Source organism: Dermacentor andersoni, chromosome 9 (genome assembly GCF_023375885.2).
Source record: "Dermacentor andersoni chromosome 9, qqDerAnde1_hic_scaffold, whole genome shotgun sequence".
Taxonomy (NCBI): Eukaryota; Metazoa; Arthropoda; class Arachnida; order Ixodida; family Ixodidae; genus Dermacentor; species Dermacentor andersoni.
In genome coordinates this window covers 69426479-69447500 of record NC_092822.1, presented here as the reverse complement: position 1 = coordinate 69447500, position 21022 = coordinate 69426479, and the positions used below count along the sequence as shown (strand labels likewise).

At 47.7% G+C, this 21022-nt stretch overlaps 1 protein-coding gene across 2 annotated transcripts in view; it reads right to left on the bottom strand.

Annotated features, from left to right (window-relative positions):
- The window catches only part of LOC126528227 (uncharacterized), a 20757-nt gene extending 149 nt beyond the window's left edge, over nucleotides 1–20608 (bottom strand). Inside the window, exons 1-5 of one of the 2 annotated variants that reach the window (XM_055069195.2) lie at nucleotides 20427–20608; nucleotides 7349–7618; nucleotides 2901–5629; nucleotides 1939–2035; nucleotides 1–86 (exon numbers count right to left, since the gene is read on the bottom strand). The exon at nucleotides 1–86 is cut by the window's left edge and continues 149 nt beyond it. In XM_055069195.2, coding sequence (XP_054925170.1) covers nucleotides 1–86; nucleotides 1939–2035; nucleotides 2901–5629; nucleotides 7349–7618 — 3182 coding nt within the window. In that variant the 5' untranslated portion in view covers nucleotides 20427–20608. Of the gene's footprint in view, nucleotides 87–1938; nucleotides 2036–2900; nucleotides 5630–7348; nucleotides 7619–9968; nucleotides 10467–20426 lie in introns of those variants that run through there. The other variant, XM_050176113.3, reaches the window with a different exon arrangement.
- Nucleotides 20609–21022: the final 414 nt, after the last annotated feature.

The window sequence follows — 21022 nt, the reverse complement described above, 5'->3', positions numbered from 1 at the left end:
GTGAAGCTGTAGAGGTCCGGCAACAGGCCGCTCTGCAGTCCTTCCCAGTGGGGCGCCCTGGCATACTTAGGCGTCGAAGCCGGGGCCTGCGATAGCCAGCCATGAGACCATATGCAGATTAGCTGCCGCAAATAAAGCATGCCGTCGCCGCGCATCGTCGTTGTACACACGCCCATCATCATGATCATCATCATCATCATCACCATCATCAGCCTGTTTTATGTCCACTGCAAGGACGAAGGCCTCTCCCTGCGATCTCCAATTACCCCTTTCCTGCGCCAACTGATTCCAACTAGCGCTCGCGAATTTCCTAATTTCATCGCTCCCCCTAGTCTTTTGTCGTCCTCACGATTTCCTTCTATTGGTACCCATTCTGTAACCCTAATGGTCCAACGGTTATCTAACCTGCGCATTACATGACCTGCGCAGCTCCATTTTTTCCTCTTGATGTCAATTAGAATATCGTCTATACCCGTTTGCTCTCTGATACAAACCGCTCTCTTTCTGTCTCTTAACGTTATGCCTAGAAATCTTCGTTCCATCGCTCTTTGCGCGGTCCTTAACTTGCTCTCAAGCTTCTTTTTCAGTCGCCGAGTCTCTGCCCCGTATGTCAGCACTGGTAAAATGCACTGATTGTACACCTTCCTTTTCAATGATAAGGGTAAGTTTCCGGTCAGCAGCTGGAAATGTCTGCCGCATGCGATCCAACCCATTTTTATTCTTCTGTGAATTTCCTTTTCATGATCAGGGTTCCCTTTGATTAATTTACCTAAGTAAACGTACTCTTTCGCAGACTCTACAGGCCGACTGGCGATCCTGACCTCTTGTTCCTTTGCCAGGCTATTTATCATTATTTTTATCTTCTGCATATTAATCTACAACCCCACTCTTACACTCTCTCTGTTAAGGTCCTCAATCATCACACACGTCCACAGCCAACCTAATCAAATTAGTGCTTCTAAGTGATGCCGTTCAAGAGGTTAATTTACTCCTACAGACTCGTATAGTATAGGCACTCGTGAGGAGGTGTCTAAGTTACCGAGCGCCATAGAAAAAAGAAGTAGCTGAGTATAGAGTACAGGGCAGCGAATTCCGATAAACCAATCAGCACCATGTACTTATTCCGTTATATGGAACTTACATAAACGATACCTCTGCCCACAAAAACTTTTGAAGCATATATAAGGAAGGCGAAGAAAAAAAACATTTCCTTTCCCCGCTGCCAACGCATCCGTGTAAGAATGCAAAGGCGCACTAGTGAGCAGAAGTTTTAAAACCACCGGCATCGGCAAATAATTCACATTTCTTTGCGTGCAACTGCGCTGGAATCGCTTCGCTGCAATGCAATGGTCGCACGAGAGCTCGCAGCCTGTGTGCCGTTTAATTTCAGCCGGCTTGCCGAGGCGGCGGGGAAAACAAACGTTCTAGAGGCAGAGAAGGGCACCAGCAAGGGGCCAATTCTACAAAAGACGGTTGCTGGTGCTCGTCTTTGTCATTTCTTCTTCTATTTTTTTTCTATTCTTTTTTTTTTTCACGGCATCATTCGTCTTCGAACTTTTGGTTGCCAGCGTACCTACATGCTAATCATTAGGCTCGTCGAAATGCAACGACGATTTTTCTTTTTCGCTACGATTTGAGGCTACGACAACGAAGCTGATATGGCTTGAAACTTTCTGAGGGAAATATGAAGACAGAGCAAGGTACATGGCGGAATGTTGTTACGAGAACAACGAAGTTGTTAAGGTAGCGGCATAGAGGGTGCCCCAAGCCTCGTATGCGCGCGCTATGCATTAATCTCAACGCCGCATATATATATATATATATATATATATATATATATATATATATATATATATATATATATATATAGCTATCACTGAAGACCTTGCGCTTAGCTTTAAGATAACATGTGACGTGTTTCCCTTTGTGTCTCCGTACCTTGTCGACCTTGTGATGCCAGTGATCCTTGAAGAGAGAAGTGTTTGATTTCTCGTCTCCGTGCCGGCCAGGTTCGAATGGCGCGTACTGTGGGACCCTTGAGGAATCGAGAAGAGTGCACCAGAAATTGGAGAAATTCGCTGGAGGTGACTGGCAACGCCTGTTTACGCCGGCGTTTCCCGCAACTATGCAACCACACAACGTTTTAGTGCAATGTTTCGTTCAACTATGAAACGCAAAGTTTTTTCAATACAATTCAGCAATCAATGCAGATATGCCTCACCGCTATAAGGCAGTACACAGCGGCATAGTGCATTGTGCTACTGAGTCGGGGTCGCGAGTTCAACTGATCTCGGCCGTGGCGGCCGCACTTCGATGGGGGTGAAATGCAAAAACGCTTGTGTACTTAGATTTGGGTGCCAGTTAAATAGCCCCATGCGGTCAAAATTAATGCCGAGCCCTAACTATGGTGTGCCTGATAATCGGATCGCGGTCCAGGCACGTAACACCCAAGTACAGCGTGGCTTGTTTAGTGGCATAGCGGGACAAGTGACCAATCTGTGACCGTTTATTGCCGTGCCGCCCTTGAGGTGAGATACCCTTTATCAAGGAACAAGGCAGACAATGGAGACTGCATGGAGCTAGCACATGTGATCTACCCGATTTCATCTTTCTCTCACAAAATTGACTATAATAGTACAATACGTGTATAGACCCGTACTTTCAACATGCAAGGGCTGGATATGAGCATTTATCGGCATTAAGGTGGCGAACACGGGTGTGCGAAAACCATCCGATCCATATCGAACGAACAGACAAGGAACTCGGTCTGCTGGAGCCAGTTGTAAGTTGAGACGTGCCTTATATACGACAATGGTCAGTCGACAGACCGGACGCTTGATACGCAAATAAATTTGGCGCTTTATCATCGGCCAAGACGGGACTAGTATGTACGAACTCACTTGTCAGGTCTCACGGACGGATCGACGTCTATGAACGACGGCAGGAGAGTCCTCATGATCTTTCGTGGAAACGGCGCGTACAAGTCGGCTCTCTGAACGACGAAAGCGCTTTTGTTCGGCGTGGCCTTATCCCTGCGGAGATCTGGCGGCGGCGGCGCCTGGGTCCTGCCCGTCCTCCCTCCGTCCGCAGTGACATTCTGGCGGCGTCCGCGAGTTTCACCACTCGGCGGGTTATCGCAGTGCCCACCAGTCGAGCCGATGGCGTGGTCGTCGATGTGCGTGTAACCTGCTGAAGAAAGGGTCTCGAAGATGCTCCTCTTGCACTTCACCGAGCTGGGTTCGTTCTCGTGGCCTGCCAGGAATCGCCGGCGTGCCGTGGGCGTGGGAGTCTCCGACTCCGAGGGCGACATCTCGGACGACGTCAGATCCCTCTGAGGCCTCGACAGAAGTGAGCTCTGTGTCGTGGCTCGCGAGAGGTCCCTGCGCCTGTCCGAAAGCATAGGCGAGCCGCCTCTGGCTGTCGTAGAAGTCGCCCTGCTGTCGGCCCGGCCGGAATTCCTGGTCGACGCTCCATCTTTCGGTCCGAAGGCGGTGGTGGGCCGCGACGTATCGGAGTCGGCGACGGTCTCGGCGTTGTTGGAGAGGGCCACGCTGACTGGCGACACAGGACTGGCCGACGACGGCGGCCTCGTCGTTCTCGAAGGAGTCGACGGCGCACCCGAGTACGTCGTCGACCTAGTGCTCGCACCGGCACGGGACGACCCCGTGCGTGTGCGCCTCGGCGTGCGCTGGCTTTCCTCGCTGCTCGACGTAGAGGGCAAACGCGGAAGCGCGCTGCCCGCTCTGCGGGGCGAGTTCTTCTTCTTGCGAAAGGTCTTGCGCTTCTTGCTGGTAGCGCTGGCCGTCGTCGCCGAGGTCGTGGCGGCCGATCGCGCCGACGACGCCTGGCTCGCCGTCCCGCGACTAACGCCACTCGTCCTGTTCGTGAGCGCCGTGTTGGCCACGTTCCTCGCGCTCGCGTGGAACTCACTCGAAGACTCGTCCGCGGCGCAGTCGGTGTCCGCTCCCGTGTCGCTGCTGAGGGAGTCCCTCTCCAACGGCGTGCTCAGAGCCCGCCTCTCCATGCTGAAGGGACCAGGCTGCGGTGACGTGGTGTCAAGCTGACGAAGAGGCGTAGACGCCGACTGCTGCGCCTCCACTGCAGCCAGTCTTGGCATGTTCAGACTCCAAGGTCGCGGTGTGCTAGCCGTGCTCGCGGGCGTCGCGGCACCCCGTCTGGAGGAAGCGCCGGACGCTGGTCTAGCGGGACTCTCGAGGTGGCGACACAGGGTCGCGTTCATCACGATAGTCTTCTGCAGCGGGGGTTTAAGCGTGGCACACGAAACTCGCCTCCTCTTCTCGAACTCCTTGCGGCCGGGGTCCCTCTGGACTCCAGCGTCGGCGTGGTTCGGGGGTAGGAAGTGTCGGCTCGTCATCGGTTCCGTGCCCACGCCGTAGCGCTGTCCCGCGTGGGGGGCAGTTTCGACATTGACCTCCATCCCTGTCGGCGCTTCTCGTACGCTCTTCACCGCGTCGCGCTTATCGGAGGACGGCTGTGGGAAGTCCACGTCCGGCTCCAAACTAGCGGCCATGTTTGAAACGGCTTGCCTAAGCTTTAGAAGCAGAGAGCTCTCGGATGACTTTTCAGACATCTTATTCTCCGACGGTGACAAGCATACGACCGGTGCCTCCTCGCGTGGTGTTCCAGCTCCCGATGGGTCTTCGCGAACACTGGCCTTACTCGCACTGGAGCAGTAACTCAGTATGACGGCTTCGTCCAGCGCGGCAGTATTCTTGTCGTCTGCAGCGGGCGACTCTTCTTGAGGCCAATCTTGGGAAGGGGGCACAGTCGGAACGTCGGTTGCGTTTGTCTCTACTGCGGTATCGGAAGGTCCAGCTTGCACTTCTTGCAGTGCTCCTGCAAGAAACTCGGGCTCCTTCACTTCTGCTGCAGGGACTTCGGGCTCTTTAAGTTCTACTACAGAAGCCTCGAGGGCGCTTTCGGTCTGCGCAGGCAACGCGAGACCACCTGAACCACCTTCCGCGTCGACGGTGTCACCGGACCTGCCAGTTGTGGAAGACGAGAACTTCGTAGACAATTTTTTCTTTGGACTTGACTCGTGTGCGGAGGCGGAATCCAACGACCTGACTTCGGGTAGATCGGTTCGCACAACAGTGCCACCACTCTCCTCGTCAACCGGGCTCTGGTTCCGAGCATCGGCTTTTGGGTCGTCGTCATCTATGGCCGGCTCTTCGGTCACCCCTTCGACTGCTTCTTGAGGAGTCTTCTCCGTTGCGCCGTTCTCTTCGGGGACTTCGGGCGTAACGTCGTCTTCCCGAGCGTCGTTGTGGCTGTTTCTCTTCTTCACGTCGCTCTTGGAGCCAACCTTGAAGCCGATCTTGGGATTGGCTTTTTGAAACTTCTCCAACGACCTCTTGAGCTGCTCCGGAGTCGGAACTGTGAACACGTTGTAGATGAAGGCGTAGTTCTTTCTCGGCACGGCCCTAAATTCTCCGAGCAGGTTGTTGCAAGGGTCAGTCTGAGAGGCCGAGGACATGAACTGCGTCTCGCTGCGCAGCTTGCGCTCTTGAGCCTTGGCCCTCGACACCTTTTCCAGATCGATCAGGCGCTCCTGCTTCAGCTCCGAGCAGATGAGCTTCACGTAATCGCATTCCGACTGCAGCCTCTCCTGCGACAAGAACAACGGTTCGTCTAAGTCTTAGACTCAGAGTGTACAGTGGACGCAGGCACTAGATGCACGCATCCATGAGAACCCCTCTGGGCTCCTTTCACTTGCACTTTCACTGTATTTCTTTAAAGACCCGACGTGGGGGTATTATATAAGGGCTGATATTGCAACAGTTTTCGGCAAGTCAATATTAGTTCAGATGCAAGGTAAATGTAGATTCACAGGTCATGGCAGCGATTCGTGGGGCAGTCTGCTCCAGTCACAACGACAGGTGAAAGAAGACAGAAAGAACACGAAAATGTGACAATACGTGCTTCGGGGGGAGCGACACCAACGTATACGACATGTGCGAAGTGATATCCGTGCCATTGGTGAAATGTAAGGTGAGATGTAATTTTCTTACAAGGATGTCAGGCCCGAACATACGCGCAGATGGCACATTTGCCGCACTTGTGAATTTGCAAGTGAAATCGCATTTTTTTATTTATTTATTTATTTATTTATTTATTTATTTATTTATTTATTTGTTTGTTTATTTACATATACCTCACATGCTCCACGTAAGAGTATTGTGTGAGAGGGACTAGACAAAAACAAACAAAATAAATTCAAGAGCCAGGTAATTGCAAAGACAAAATGTAGCCGGTATGGGGTAGCATGGGTGTAATATTGTCATAATAAAATACTTAGTATGTAGTATACAAATTTGAATGGGCCTACATGATATCATTATAAAATGTATGAACATGATTACAAGTGGTCATATGGTTAGCAAAAACAGTCATGAATGGTTAGTCTTTTATTTCTAAATGCCACATAGTCATGAATACAGACGACGTACATCATCAGGGAGGTCATTCCATTGCCTTATAGCACATGGAAACGCAGATGCGTCAAAGGCTTGGCTGCGGCCGAACAGAAGAGTAATCAACTATGTTGACTATGAAGCCTGTGAGATATGCGATGTACTTTTGATAGTGGCAAGGTATTTGCGTGCGCGCTGTAGGCTATTTGATGCAATAAACAGAGGCTGGATATGTTCCTGCGTGATTCCAAAGACGGTAGTGATAGTAAAGTCTTCATGTTAATCATATTGAAATGACGGTTGTACAGTCTCGAGCAATGAAACATGCCGCGCGGTTTTGCAAAGATTCGAGTAAGTTGATCAGATAAACTTGGTGGGGCGACCAGATGAATGATGCATATTCAAGCTGTGAACTAATAAACGTCTGGTAATGCTAGTTTCCGTGTTAAGGGAGGTGCCACGCGAAGATTGCGTTTCAGGCATCCCGGTGTGCGTGATGCCGTGGCAGTAAACTTTTTTCAATACGTGTTGACCAGGAAAGACCAGGAAAGTTAATGCCAAGGTAGTTTTTCAGGTATCCTGGTGCGCGTGATGCCATGGCAGTTAATTCTTTCAATATGTGTTGACCAGGAAAGACCAGGAAAGTTAATGCCAAGGTAGTTTTTCAGGTATCTTGGTGCGCGTGTTGCCGGGGCAGTTAATATTTTCAATATGTGTTGACCAGGAAAGACCAGGAAAGTTAATGCCAATGTAGTTTTTCAGGTATCCTGGTGTGCGTGATGCCGTGGCAGTTAATTTTTCTTCAATATGTGTTGACCAGGAAAGACCAGGAAAGTTAATGCCAAGGCAGTTGGGCGTTACCTCGTGAAGAAGACTAGCGCACGTATGTAGCGCAAGGCTCTCGCTATTCTCACGTTCTCACGCTGCAGGTCGGCCAGTTCCCGGAGCAGCTCCTTCTTGCGCTTGTTCCTGAGCGGTTGCTCCTTGCCGGTGCAGCCGGTGCCCCAGAAGAAAGAGCGCAACGCGCCCTTCTTGTTGGCCAAGGGCTTTGCGGGCTCGGCCTGCACGACCGGCGACCGCTCCAGCCGGAGGGGCGGCTCCGCGTCGACAGGCGGCGTGACAGGCGTCGGCTCGACGGCCAGCTCGACCGTCGAGCCGATCCGCATAGTGTCGATGTTCAGCATCTGGTACAGGAATGGGAAGCGCATCGCCCCATGCTTTGTGAAAATGAGTTCGGGCAGTCCGGCATAAGTATACACAATTCTCATAGACCGCGCTTTGCCCTTTTACTGCCATTTTACCCATACAAAAAAAAAAAACTCTTAAGTAAGAGCATAAGGGTCACTCAGCCGGAAAATGATAGACGTAAAGTTTAGAGAAAGGGAGAGTGGTGTGGACTAGAGAGTGAACGGGGGTAGCCGGTGGTCTAGGTGACATTAAGAGGAAGAAATGTAGTTGGGCAGGCCACGTAATGCGTTAAGCAAATATCCGATGGGCTATTAGAGGTTACAGAACGGATGCCAAGAGAAGAAAAGCGCAGTCGAGGACGGCAGATAACTATGGGGGAATGTGATGAAACTAGAAAATTTTGAAGCTTAGGGCGGGGTCAGTGAATGCAATTCAGGGGTAATTGGAGCTCGCAAGCAAATGCCTTCGTCCTGCAGTGGAGATAATATAGGATGATAATGAGGTGAAAGAGGATGAGGAGACGAGAATAAGGATGAAGGTATGTACACTGTCTAACGACAGATGACGGCAACGCCATTTTATTCGGTCCACTTCATACACTATCTTATATGTGGAAAGTCGCTGTACATTTGTTGGTAACAAATATATAAATAAATAAACTGCGGGAAGGCATAAGACCAAAGGCTGTTATTCAGACAATCCGCCGACTTCGCAGATATTAAATTATGGGGTTTTACGTGCCAAAACCACTTTCTGATTATGAGGCACGCCGTAGTGGAAGACTCCGGAAACTTCGACCACCTGGGGTTCTTTAACGTGCACCTAAATCCAAGTACACGGGTGTTTTAGCATTTCGCCCCCATTGAGATGCGACCGCCGTGGCCGGGATCCGATCCCGCTACCTTGTGCTCAGCAGCCTCACACCATAGCCATTGAGCAACCACGGCGGGTGACTTCGTAGATGAACGTCTACAGGTTTACAGTGTGATGCACAAGTGAACTATTGCAAGGGTGACCGCTCCATGAAGAATGCGACCAAATGACCACTCGTGATTGGCGGTGGCGCTACGGTCACTTCGTTCCGCGATAATGCGGCGCTGGAGTGACGGCTACTGGGTGCCGTAGTAAATGAGGAGCGCGGTCGCTCGAATGCGCGGGTACACCTGCACTATACTTGTAGCGTCGTATGCGCACCAAAAGCACACCTTCGAGAGCCACATCATGCCTCAATGCAGTGTGACATTACTGTGAAGGTGTGATATACTTGCAGGGCACCGAATAAAAAGCTTGTAGATACACACACACACACACACACACACACACGCACACACACACACACACGCACACACACACACGCACACGCACACGCACACGCACACGCACACACACACACACACACACACACACACACACACACACACACACACACACACACATACATACATACATACATACATACATACATACATACATACATACATACATACATACATACATACATACATACATACATACATACATACAACTAGCCCTACAGTCCTTCACCGTCAAGACTGCTTATACAATAAATTACACATTGCCCTGAATTATTCTTTTTGAAAAATTCACTCGGAAGCGATAACTAAAATATTCGTTCTGGATATGAAGTCCAGTGCATGTGGAACTGTACGGAAGTGGTTTACTTATGTTCTTGTCATCCAATTTCGGGAAATTTCACACTAAACTAATCCAGAGCTCTGAATTGTCACAAACGGCGGAAAGCAATATTGAAGTGTGCACCGAATTCTTTGAGATTGCGTGAAAATTCAGTATGCGGCAGCAACACGTAGTTCCATCTTCATCTCTTCGCTTAGGCAAGGAAATTCAGTTTTTACCACAGCAAACATGAGCCGATGTGTTCTTCCTACACAGACGTACATGGAGATGCCGCTTTCGGCATATAACCGTGATACCCAAATTAAAAAAAAAAAACATTTCTCACGTTCGTTAAGATGCCAGTAGGCATGAAAAACCAGTTTGAAGAGCGATGATATCCCATAACTGTTTTAGCTTTCCTTATTGTACCATAATTCACTCGTCATCGCCCAGCACGGTAGCTTAGTGCACCAAGGACGCATGCATTTTGGTCGTGGGCTAATCCCGACCACGGCGCTCGCATTTCCACGGGAACGAAATCCAAAAAAAAAGAAGGAAAAAAAACATTCTCGCACACTTAGGTTTAGGTGCTCGCTATAAAGAACCTCCAAGTGGTCCCAATAAATCCGGAGCCGCCCACTACGGCGTATCTTCCGACCAGACGATGGTTATGGCCCGAAAGAATCCAAAACTCAAACTTCAGTCACTCACCATTGCTCCTCGGCCGGGTCACTATACACACGGTTGCGGGTATACTGTCTCGCACGATTGTATCGCGTACTCCTTTTTTGTTACGTTCACCCTTTCAAACCAACTGACCGCGCGCCCAGGAGCTCGATCGGTCTCCCCCCTTTCGCCTCGCTTCGGCCTGCTCGCCGGTGCGCGCCGTCGCATCCCCTCGGTCGCTGCTCGACGCCATGAAAGTCAACGCCGGAAAGGCACAAACACAATCGGCCAGACGATCCCCAGCTTCCGAAGGACGCGCGACGATGCGCGAGATTATTTCCCACGCTGCGCTTGCGGCGGCAATGCAGCAGCCGCCGCACCTTTCCCCTAGACGAGTCGACTCTTCAGAGAGAGAGAGAGATTCGACGCGGTGACCCCCTGTGGCCATGGCGCTCTGATGATGAGCACACGAGGTCGCGGGTTGGAATCCCGGCCGCTGCGGCAGCATTTCTATGGCGGCGAAATAAAAAAAAAATGCTTGTGTACGTCGATTTGGGTCCACGCTATTCTACGACAGGTGAGCCCTCCACAACAGCGTCCCTCATAGCTGCGGCTTTGGGACGTTAAACCGAATAAATAAATGAATCAAACAATCGATCGATCAATCAATCAAATAATTGTTGGACTAGCTGTCAATGTTTCTGGTCGCACAAGCTAGGCGGAAGAAAATAAGGAACCTGAAGTAACAAAGGAGCTAATAAAGAAACTACAAAGAATAAAAGTGTCTAACACAAGAGATCGGATAGCATTTGCTGAACTGTCAAAGCTGATAAACAAGAAAAAAAAAGTAAATGGTATTCAAAATTGTGACGTGGGATAGATTGAATAAGCAGTAAAAAAATGAGCGCAGCACGAAATCAATGAGAACAAAACTTGGCATAGAATAGGACAAGATGTATGCAGTGATATGTAAGCAGGTATTGTATTATACAATGTATCCTATCCATGTCCGTCAGTCAGGTAAATGACAAATCTGCGGAATACAACCAACCCCTCTATGTGGTTTCCATAGATAAACAAAATGCATTTGATTCAGTGTAGGTATCAGCAGTCATGGAGCCATTGCGTGATCAAGAAGTACACGAAGCACACGAGATTATCTTGGCAAATTTCTACATATATTCCACAGCTACCTTAATTCGCCACAAAAAGAAAGCAGAAAATTGCCTATCAAGAAAGGGTTCGGGCAAGGAGACACAATCTCTCCACTGTTCTTCACTGCATGCTTAAAAGAAGTATTCGAGCTATTAGACTGGGAAGGCTTAGGAGTGAAGATCAACGACGAATATCTCGACAACCTTCGGTCTGCAGATGACATTGTCCTGCTCAGCAACGGTGTGTATGAATTGGAGCAAAATATTGAGCACCCTAACCAAGAAAGTGTAAGAGTGGGGTTTAACAATAATATGCCGAAAACAAAGGTAATGTTCAACAGCCTGGCAAGAGACCAAGAATTTATGATCGGCAGTCAGCCTCTATATATTCAGTGCAGGAATGTGTTTATCCAGATCGGTTACTCACAGGAGATCCTGATCGTGAGAAGGAAACTTACGGAAGAAAAAAAATGGGTTCGAACAACATAAGACATGCTTTATCAAATCGTGACTGGCATCTCACTGCTATCGTTGAAAAGTAAAGTGTACAATCATTGCATTCTACCGGTGCTAACATATGAGGCAGAAACTTTGACGTTAAGAAAGAACCTTGAGAACGCAATTGTGCATGCTCTTGCGCATGGAATTATTAAGGTATGGCATCACAATTTTCGCCTTCTGTTCTGCGCGTTGGGAGAGCAGGGTGGACGCTCTTTTAACATCCTCCAAGGCGCAGCGTTTAACACGCCCCTACTTTCATCTCGAAATATATTTACAGCCGTAGGTTTTCCTCCGTTCCGATCGTTGTTTGTTCAAACAGTGGTGTTACGTCGCTTTTGGAACTCGGATTTCAAAGCTGAGCATAAACCTGCGCATGTTCCCTTCGGGTTCGCGTCTCGCTGTGCCTCGTTCCGCAACGAGATACGGTGAGGCCCGGCGATGCGTGTACGTTTCTAACCTGTTCAACAACCTACCGGAGCATATTTTCACAGCAACTTCGAAAATATCACTGAAAAAGATTATCCGTGCTCTGTAGGTTAGACCTGTTCCATATTCGCATCAGCTTTGCCTTCTTACCTCGTGTAACATTTATGTGAAAATTGTTTCAAAGATTTCAATTATTGCATTCTGTGCGTCTGTTCGTTCGTTTTAGGTTCTGTGATGGGTAAGCTTGAACTGTACTGAACTGTACTGCTGTATTAAATCTGCGCAGCCAAATTTAATGTCGCGCGCACTTTACGCAATAGCGTTATTTTTCGCTGATTTCTGAATGTTTTCCTGTTTTAATCTATTGCCTCGCCAGATCTGCAGGGCCATGTCCCACAAGCCCTTGTAAGCTCAGACAGGCCTGATGATAACTCCTTAATTATACCTGTCATGGAAATAAATTTATTATTATTATTTATTATTATTATTATTATTATTATTATTATTATTATTATTATTATTATTATTATTATTATTATTTCAAACGAGATTAACAGTGCAAGCCCGTCTGTAGATGTTTTGAAAGATGCCGCGCAGAAGCATTCTACCGCGTAACGTCTTATTACAGACTTAATGAGACAAGTGAAAGACAAGTGAATGAGACAAGTGATTATACTCTTAACGGCAACGGAAGAGTCTGGCACAACAGAAGCTCTTTCATTTCCGGATAATCGTCGGTTGTTCGACGTCGTCGTTAATTTTCTAGTACCCGAAAGTTAATCCCAGCCGGTCGCTAATTGCGCGTCGGATGCTTGGAGGCGTCCAGCGGCTTAAGCCGAAATTACAGGGACCGTCGTGAAGAGAGTTGCAGCTCAAGCAAGACTCGCACCACGTGACCGCGCTGCGAGATAATCGCGAACGGGATGCTATCTTGGTTTGTTCGTCTTTTTATTCTCGTTCGTCTTGGCCAATTATAGTTAGAGGGCACCCTCATCGTAAGAAGAAAACTTACGGAAGAATAAAATCGGGTTGGATCACATTCGGCAGACATCACCAAGCCATGACCAGCAGCTTACCGCTATCGTTGAAAAGTGCACAGTCATTGCATTCTACCGGTACTGACATTAAGGACAGGAACTTAGAGGCAAACAACGAAGCGTGAGGAGAAGTTAAGGGCAGCGGAACGAGCGATGGAGAGAAAAATGAGAGGAGTAACGTTATGAGTCAGGAAGACGGGAAAGCTAATCCGCAGTGCTCCACTACGGTGTCATGTCGAAACGCACGTCCGCATTGGCCTATCGGTTAGCCCTCTTTTTACTGCAATTTGTTCAGATGCACATACCCTCAGTCCTCTCTCGGCCGGTCAGTCAATAGCCAGCTTAATCAATATCGCAAGACGTGCCTGCCTCAATGCGTTGTATTTTTTCTTTTGTTCCACGAGATCTCGGATATGCTTAGTGAACAAAGATAAAAACTTCATTGGCTTACGATAACTTGTTCTTGGGGAAGTAGGCATGGACGTGTCTACTGGAGGGGGAGGGGGGGAATCGCCCTCCCTTACACTTTTGAAAGCGGACGCTTCCGGCTGCACGCTGGAAAGTCGAACAAAACTACAGCTGAAGCTAAATTTTTCTTTCCTAATCGAGTGAGCACATAAGTAATGCTTTTATTTAATACGCATTTCCTGCTTGGATGGTGATGATTGCCTTTCGTGCCTTCTCGGGACACCCTGTAGCGGACGACGTGCAGGATTGGCCATACACGCCCCCGTTGCGGAGAACGCCTGATGCTTGGCAGTTACCGCCCTAACAAATGTCAGCTTGCACAGCTTGCATCATGCACAGTTTTTTTGGGACCGATATATCCGCATTCGAAAACGCAATCAGCCATGTAAATTTAACCTACGGGCGGCGGGGAGGCCCGGATAAGGTGTTATAATCAGTCGCGCCCCACCACTGGTGCGCCTTGCGGCATAAAATCGTTGGATTATCAAATGCTGGAACTATTGAATCTCCGTCTAGAGATAACCCACATACCGTTGGAGACTCATTATCTTATCACCATCAAAATTCTAATCAAACCTCTTACAGGTGTAACTATCGAATTTCATCGTGTAAGCATGACTTATCGTAGTGTTGCTCGTGAAAATGACATTGATCGAACATACAGAGCCATTTCAATACCAATAGAACACTGACTTCAATTTCTTCTGAACGCATGTGTCACGTCTGACTTTGACGATTTCATTTTCAGGCTGTTTCTAAATAAGAGCTACACTATTACTTCTTTCACTGCAGGAGAAATAAAAGCAGGTATTTCGTATTTCGAAAACATGAGAGCCGCTTTTTGGTGACGTGCAGCGAAAATTCGCACTGTGTAGGTTGCTTATGTGCTCTGAAAACAGTTACTGATAGTCGCTTTCTCCCAATTCCTACGCGTTATACACGGCACTTAGTTGTTTTCTCCCGGTATTCTCGATAAAATATCCGGGGCACGGTCTTTATATTTATTCGAAGTACGAAGCAATGTTCTGACTGACGAGCGATATATTTTTATTCTATGTAGGTTCATTACAGCCTTTGTAGAAAGTCGCTCATTTAAGCGCTCCAGAGTGTCATACTTCCGCTAATCTGCATTTTTCCTCGCTCCTAAAACAACAGCACAACAGACTGTTGACATTCCGTGAAAACAGAGAGAATTTTAAGCGCAATGCGTTGCAGATAATTACTATATCCCCGTTTTCCCATGTGTTTTCGCGCATCATACGATATTCCTAGCTTGTTTGTCCGGTGTCCTTGGTGAGGTAAACAAGGCATCTTGTTTATATTTGGGGAAAATTAGGGACATGGTATGGCCAATGCGTAGGAAGTGTTCCAAATGACGGGGTTAAATGCTCATTTTCCAGTAGAATACCTATGCAATGTTACGTTTCGCCTACAACGCGCGGTAATGCCGGCGCGGATGCAACGGACGCCGGGGCTTTGTTCAAAGCGGCGGACATTTTGGCCCGTCCGACGCCGCCGCAACGCCTACCCGCCAAGCGTGCCCAGGCGTGTTTCAGTGCCACGTGTCTTCGTGTGTGCGTGTGTGTGTGTGTGCCCTCGCTTGTCAAAGCGCGGCAGCCGGGGAGCGGAGTTCCCCGAATGAGGAGCCTGGAGGTCTCTCGGCTCAACTGTTCGCGCCGTCGTGTGGGTGAGGGTTGGCGATGCGTCACTACACTCGGTTCAGCAGGTCTCTCGGCCCGACAGTTCGCGCCGTCGTGGGCTCCTGCTGCGCCGTCCCGTGACCTTCATCCCGTGACCTTCCCTCCTTCCCTTTTGGACCGCGACGCCGAGAGTATAAGAGCAGCTGCCCCCGGACGCCAGGGGAGAGGCTCCGATTTGTACTGTTGAGTTACGTGCTCTCCCGTCTCTCCACTTCGGTCGACCTGACCGGCCGCTCTTTTGCTATGTTAGAATAAACAAGTTGTTCTGTTACCAGCCTTCTCATGCTTTGCCGGGACCTTCGAATGCTTCCAGTGCCCCAGGCCGCCAGGCCAACGCTACCCTTGGGGCTTGCGACCCATTGGCAATAACGGGCGTCAGCACCGAGACCCCAACAACTCGTGCCAGCGGTGCGATTCCAACAGCAAGCAGTTCTTGCATTATTAGTCTGTTTTACGAGCGGTGTAGCACTTCGATGGCTGCGCTGGCATAATTACAACTACAAATGAGCTCACATTTTGAGAACGTAAGGGGAACAATAGGCCAAGTTTATATACGATGGTCAATGCTTGTTGATCAAATACAGCGTTAAAAAATTGTAAGCATGTGTCTGAAAGCATTACGCTGCTGCTATTAGCTAGGTTTCCCAATGTCCCAAGAGAGCTCTGCGTTTCAGATATTTTATACTTTGAAGGAAAGGCAGCATTTTGAGTGCAATGTGTCACGTAGTGTTAACGTTTCTGGCTTATTTAGAAACGTTAAGAATAATTATTGAACCCTCATATTTTTCTTTTACTTTTTTCCTGCATGATATATTAGCTTCGCCTGGTGCCCTCTTGAAATAAAGGAGGCACATTCGCTATGTTTGGTGACTGTAAGGGCAAGTTAATGGGTGGAGACGAAGTTCAGAATACATGGATAATTGGGGCTTTCTTAAAAAATTACGTATGCAAGCACTCTAAACTGAGCGTGTCTAACAAGCGGGGAAGAATTTAGCCCGCTGCCCTGTCAGAACTATAAAAGCCGCTAAGACTAAATTTAGCGAAAATTGGTGATGCGCAATGGAAACTCTCTTCACGAAGTTAAGTATGGTTGGATCATACGCAGCCTTTGTAAATAAATTCTTATTCAAGTGTGAGAGCGAGTGATACGGCAGTTATCACCTATGCTTCCCAGTGTCCCGACATAGCTGTAGGTTACAACAGATTTAAATTTTATGAAAAGCGGACGGGGGACATGTCAACTGCAATGTGCGACAAATTTTTTACGTTCCCAGTCCAGTTATAAGCGTGGCAAGTAATTAATGAGCCGTCGGTTTTCATTCATAACACGTTCCGGCTGGGTTTCAGCGATGTCCTCGGTGAACTAAACAAGACATTTCATTTTAAATAAAGGACGAGTTGTGGGCAATATGTAGGTGAACTTCAAAGGCAGTGGCCTAATTATGGCATTTGCAGTAAATTACGCGTGCAAGCCATCTCGTGCGTCATCATGAATGTGTCTTGCGAACAGAGTATTTATGCTGATGCCCTGATGAACAGTGAACTCAACGGATATGAAATCTACTGGAAATTGAATGGAGGCGGGGGGGCAGGAAGCGATGGAGGAAACCATGGTAAATGTTAATGCGAAGTGACATGCGTGTTGACGAATCACTGGCTTTTTAAGAATTCCCAGCAAGAAGTGCTTCAAAGCATTACATGCGGGCAAGGTCATGTATATATACGGGCAACTTTTTCAAGTATGCCATATAGCTACGAGAAACTGAAACGATTATTGCAACTGTTCGAAAGGAACAGCTTCGCTGGAAATAGGGTTGTTAATCTCCCGAGGTCGCACACATCTGCTGTCTTTCTTTCTTGTGAGTACTACAAGTAATGCATGTTGACTGTACTTAGTTGCGTGTAACCTCGACAATACTGTCACCTAAATTAGCGATAAGTTTTTGCTGTAGACTTAAATATCAATTTGTAGAATTCTTTGTAGCAAATCCGCATTTTTTATGCGTGTTGTACTGCTGTTACTGGGCGGGATCCGGGACCTCTGTGAGGCACTCATTGTCCCTGTGTCATCTTGAGATTTTATAGAGTAGCAAGAAATTAATGCATTCAAATAATTTTACGTGCCCTACTCATTGTAATAGTAATTCGCTATATATATATATATATATATATATATATATATATATATATATAAGGAGAGAGAGAGAGGGCAGATCGTTTGTGGTTTGCCCCCCCCCCCCCCCCTCCCACTCGAGAAATAGTTGGTACGCCACTGCTAGTAGGCTGATATTCGGTGAAGCCATTGTAGCGCGAATAAAATACAAGACGCCACAAAGAAGACTGGACGCCGTAGTAACTACGTTCGTTGTGTCTTGTCTTGCCCTGTGTTAGTCGCGCCACAGTGGCTTCACCTAGTTTATTGGCGGTTTTTTGGTTGTCGGGTGTAGGAGCCCTTAGTCCAGGGTGGACCAAATGCTTCGAATGTTTGAAGGTTTGGGTTATTTGACATATCGGTATACAGTCACGACAATCCCATCAAGTTATCCAATCGTGACAAATGGATCACAGGAACATGGAGGCTTAAAATGTTCAACAGAAGGCGTTAGGCGAACAGGGGACACTTCATCGTTGCCAACGTACTAAAGTACTAAAGTACTAAATTATTCATACATTTTGTAAAAAAAAAATATCTACATTGCGTTAAGAAAGATTACAACAATGATTTTCATTACATAAACGGATACATTCAAAGGCACAAGGTAGGCATAGCGAATATAACAGTACCGTATTAGTTAAATAGTGAAATAGTGAAATAATTATGTAGAAACAGGATTTCTCCGGTACAAAACGTAAGCGCACTGCATGTATCATGTCATTGCCGGATATTTTCCATAGTTGATCCGGCTTTTAAGCCGCATGAAAAGTTCTTAGTTCTATTTATCGCAAACGGGATTATACATGTATACATTGTTCCCATATGCTCTATTGCGCACTTACCTATTAACTTAGTATTTATGTTAACTCGACTTACGCGACTTGGGAGCTAAATGTTGTCAAACAAAAGATGCCATATGCATTGGGTCATGTATTGATCCCTGCTTAAGTGACACATCTAGCTAACCGCGACCAGGTTCTTGATAAACGCCTGAAAAATAACGTGAAAGTGTTCAGATTTCTTTTGAATAACGAATCAGATCATTTTGACTCGGTGGCTTCGAGAACCGTAACCTCGTTCATTGAAGTGTTGCCTCCTTCGTCGTTGACGCGTGAAGTCCCTGTAGGCAATTTCATAAGGTTTTAGACTTGGGATTGTATTTTTCACCACAAACGTCAGCTGGAATTATCAGCCGAGAGGCAATTAGCCAGTCCTACCATTTCATACTGCTCATTCAAAACTCGTAAAATGCGCAGTAGTAACATCGTGTTTCAATAATTATCTGATGAAGTCGTGTGACCACAAACTGGAAACTAGTTTCGGAGACCAGGCAATGTGCCTGGCAGACTCTGGTTACCCGATGCGTATGCTCCCCTCTGTCGCGGAGGGCTTGAGCAGAATGTGTAAAAACGCGTCGAAGGGAAGCAGTACCACTGCTAGAGCAAAGAAAGTTGATGTGGTTCCATACATTCATCGCATTTCCCATAATCTCAGAAGGACAGCAGCAAAGCCGGCGGTGGACGCGGTTTTCTCTGTCCCTGAGCGTCTACAGGAGCTATGCAAACAGGTTAATTCAGAGAATAACAAAAGCAACGCATGCTCTACTCAACGTCGCAAACAATTTGTAACCTGCACTCATAACGTTGTATATATGCCATTCCGCTTACGTGCGGAAGAACGTATGTTGGTCAAACTGGCAGACGCATCAATGAGAGACAAAATGAGCATCAATATAACGTCACTAGGGTAATCTCGGGTCTTTTGGTTATTCATTGCCGAGATTGTCCCTGCAAGCCCATGTTTGAAGGTACTGCTATGTTGTATAGGGTTCATAGCAGGATGACAAGGGAGATTGTGGCGGCCTATGAAATTGCAAAATTAAAGGAAAGGTGCTTAAGCAAGCCATCAGTATAACTGTCTGAAAAGGAGATACGATTCCTCGGTTTATCGTGGTAACCTATTGCAGTGTCTGTTTTGACCACGCCGTGGACACGTGTACAGTTCATTGACATGCACCCCTGAATGTTCTTTTTTACTGTGTCGTTTGTTTCCGCTCGCACGGTATATATTTATCGATGCGTGCGAAAGTAAAAATCTAAAGTTGTAAGCAGTGCGGTCTCCGTGTATGTGCTTCTTTCTACGTCCTCGTTCAGTCGCGCTTACGCACTCTATTATGTATCCATTAAGGTTGTGTATTGATGTATTGGTGTTATGTTGATGATATGAATGCGACCTTTGCCTTGGCTACGAGTGTTTCAGTAACGAGTTAGAAAGATTTTGGAAGGAAGATATGCCACGCATGAGCTTTCAATCAACTCACGTGCTTCTCGGAGTGTTGCTGCAATATGGTCGTTTCCGACCCACATTTCGTGCACGTCGGAGCAAGAGTGGAACGCGGTCACATACCTTCCACGCGTGCAGTAAGTCACGATATATTGCTCGAGCGCTTGGCATTCAAGCAGGTGTTTAAACAGCATGTGAAAACGTTTTTTGTTGAATCGTGTCATTTCCTACAAATAAATATGCTTCCTGTATTGCAATCCTAGGAGGGAAAAAAAGTTATCTTGATAAATGTATTAGTTTGCGTTGCTTTTCAAGTTTGCCAAATGTAAAATTCATGCGAATTATTTTTATCATGCGCGGTGCACGAGGAAAGCATGCAACGAAATGTGCGTACAATGCGCGTAAACATGCCTGTGTGGAATGTGAAATGTAACCGTATGCCCAACGTCAACAGGAGCAAGAGCCTCTGTCAGGTCACATGGCCTTGAGCTGTTTTTCCTCTTTCTTGTATAAGAAAGGAATAAACTGCATTGAATTGAAAAACAAAAAAAAAAGCCTGCGAACAGCCCGGGGGGGGGGGGCATATTATGCTCGCGGTGGGTTGTAACACAGCGTGAAATCCCTCCAACGGATCAACTGATGGCCTAGAAAATCATGTGTACACGACTGCGGTTCCGACGCGGGGTTTCGGGCGTCGCTCGACACTGTTCACATATTAATCGTTAAGAAAACAAAAGCTACATGCATATGTCGCTGCAACGGTGCGAGGAAACACTGACCTTGGACGGACTGCAGCACCGTTATCTACGCAGCGTCGACGCGTCCGACATCTGTCGTGGGCGACAGACGCCGCGGCCGTCTTACGTCACCGCCGTGCTGGGCGTCACCATTGCCCGGTCGGTCTCGATCGCGTTGGGCGCCACAGGACCCGGCGTCTTCCTCTTCTTCCTCTACTCCATTTGGTTAATACGAATCTTTTTGCTACAGCCGCAGGAAATGCGAATGTCAATTTGAAACGCCGTTAAAGCTTGTTGCACAACAAGCAGGACGGTGGCTGTGTTTGTTATTGCTGTTGTATTGCAATGCCCCAAGCAATAATAACAACTCGCGGATCTGCGACCGTTAAAGTGTACCCGGATAATTATTTGTATAGTCTTCGCGCTGTGAAGAACGGCCCATCTGAGGTGCAAGTGTTGCCAGCCAGTTGCGACAGCGGGCGTCAACGGTTCCTGGAGCGTCGCCGCATACCGCTAGCCACGGCGTCACTAAGTCGCCATTGTGACTGAATGCATTCGGCGGGCCAACTATTGTTACCGAACCCACCAACGCCGCCCTGTTCTGCTATGAGTGGGGGAGTTGCCGCGGGAACGTCGAC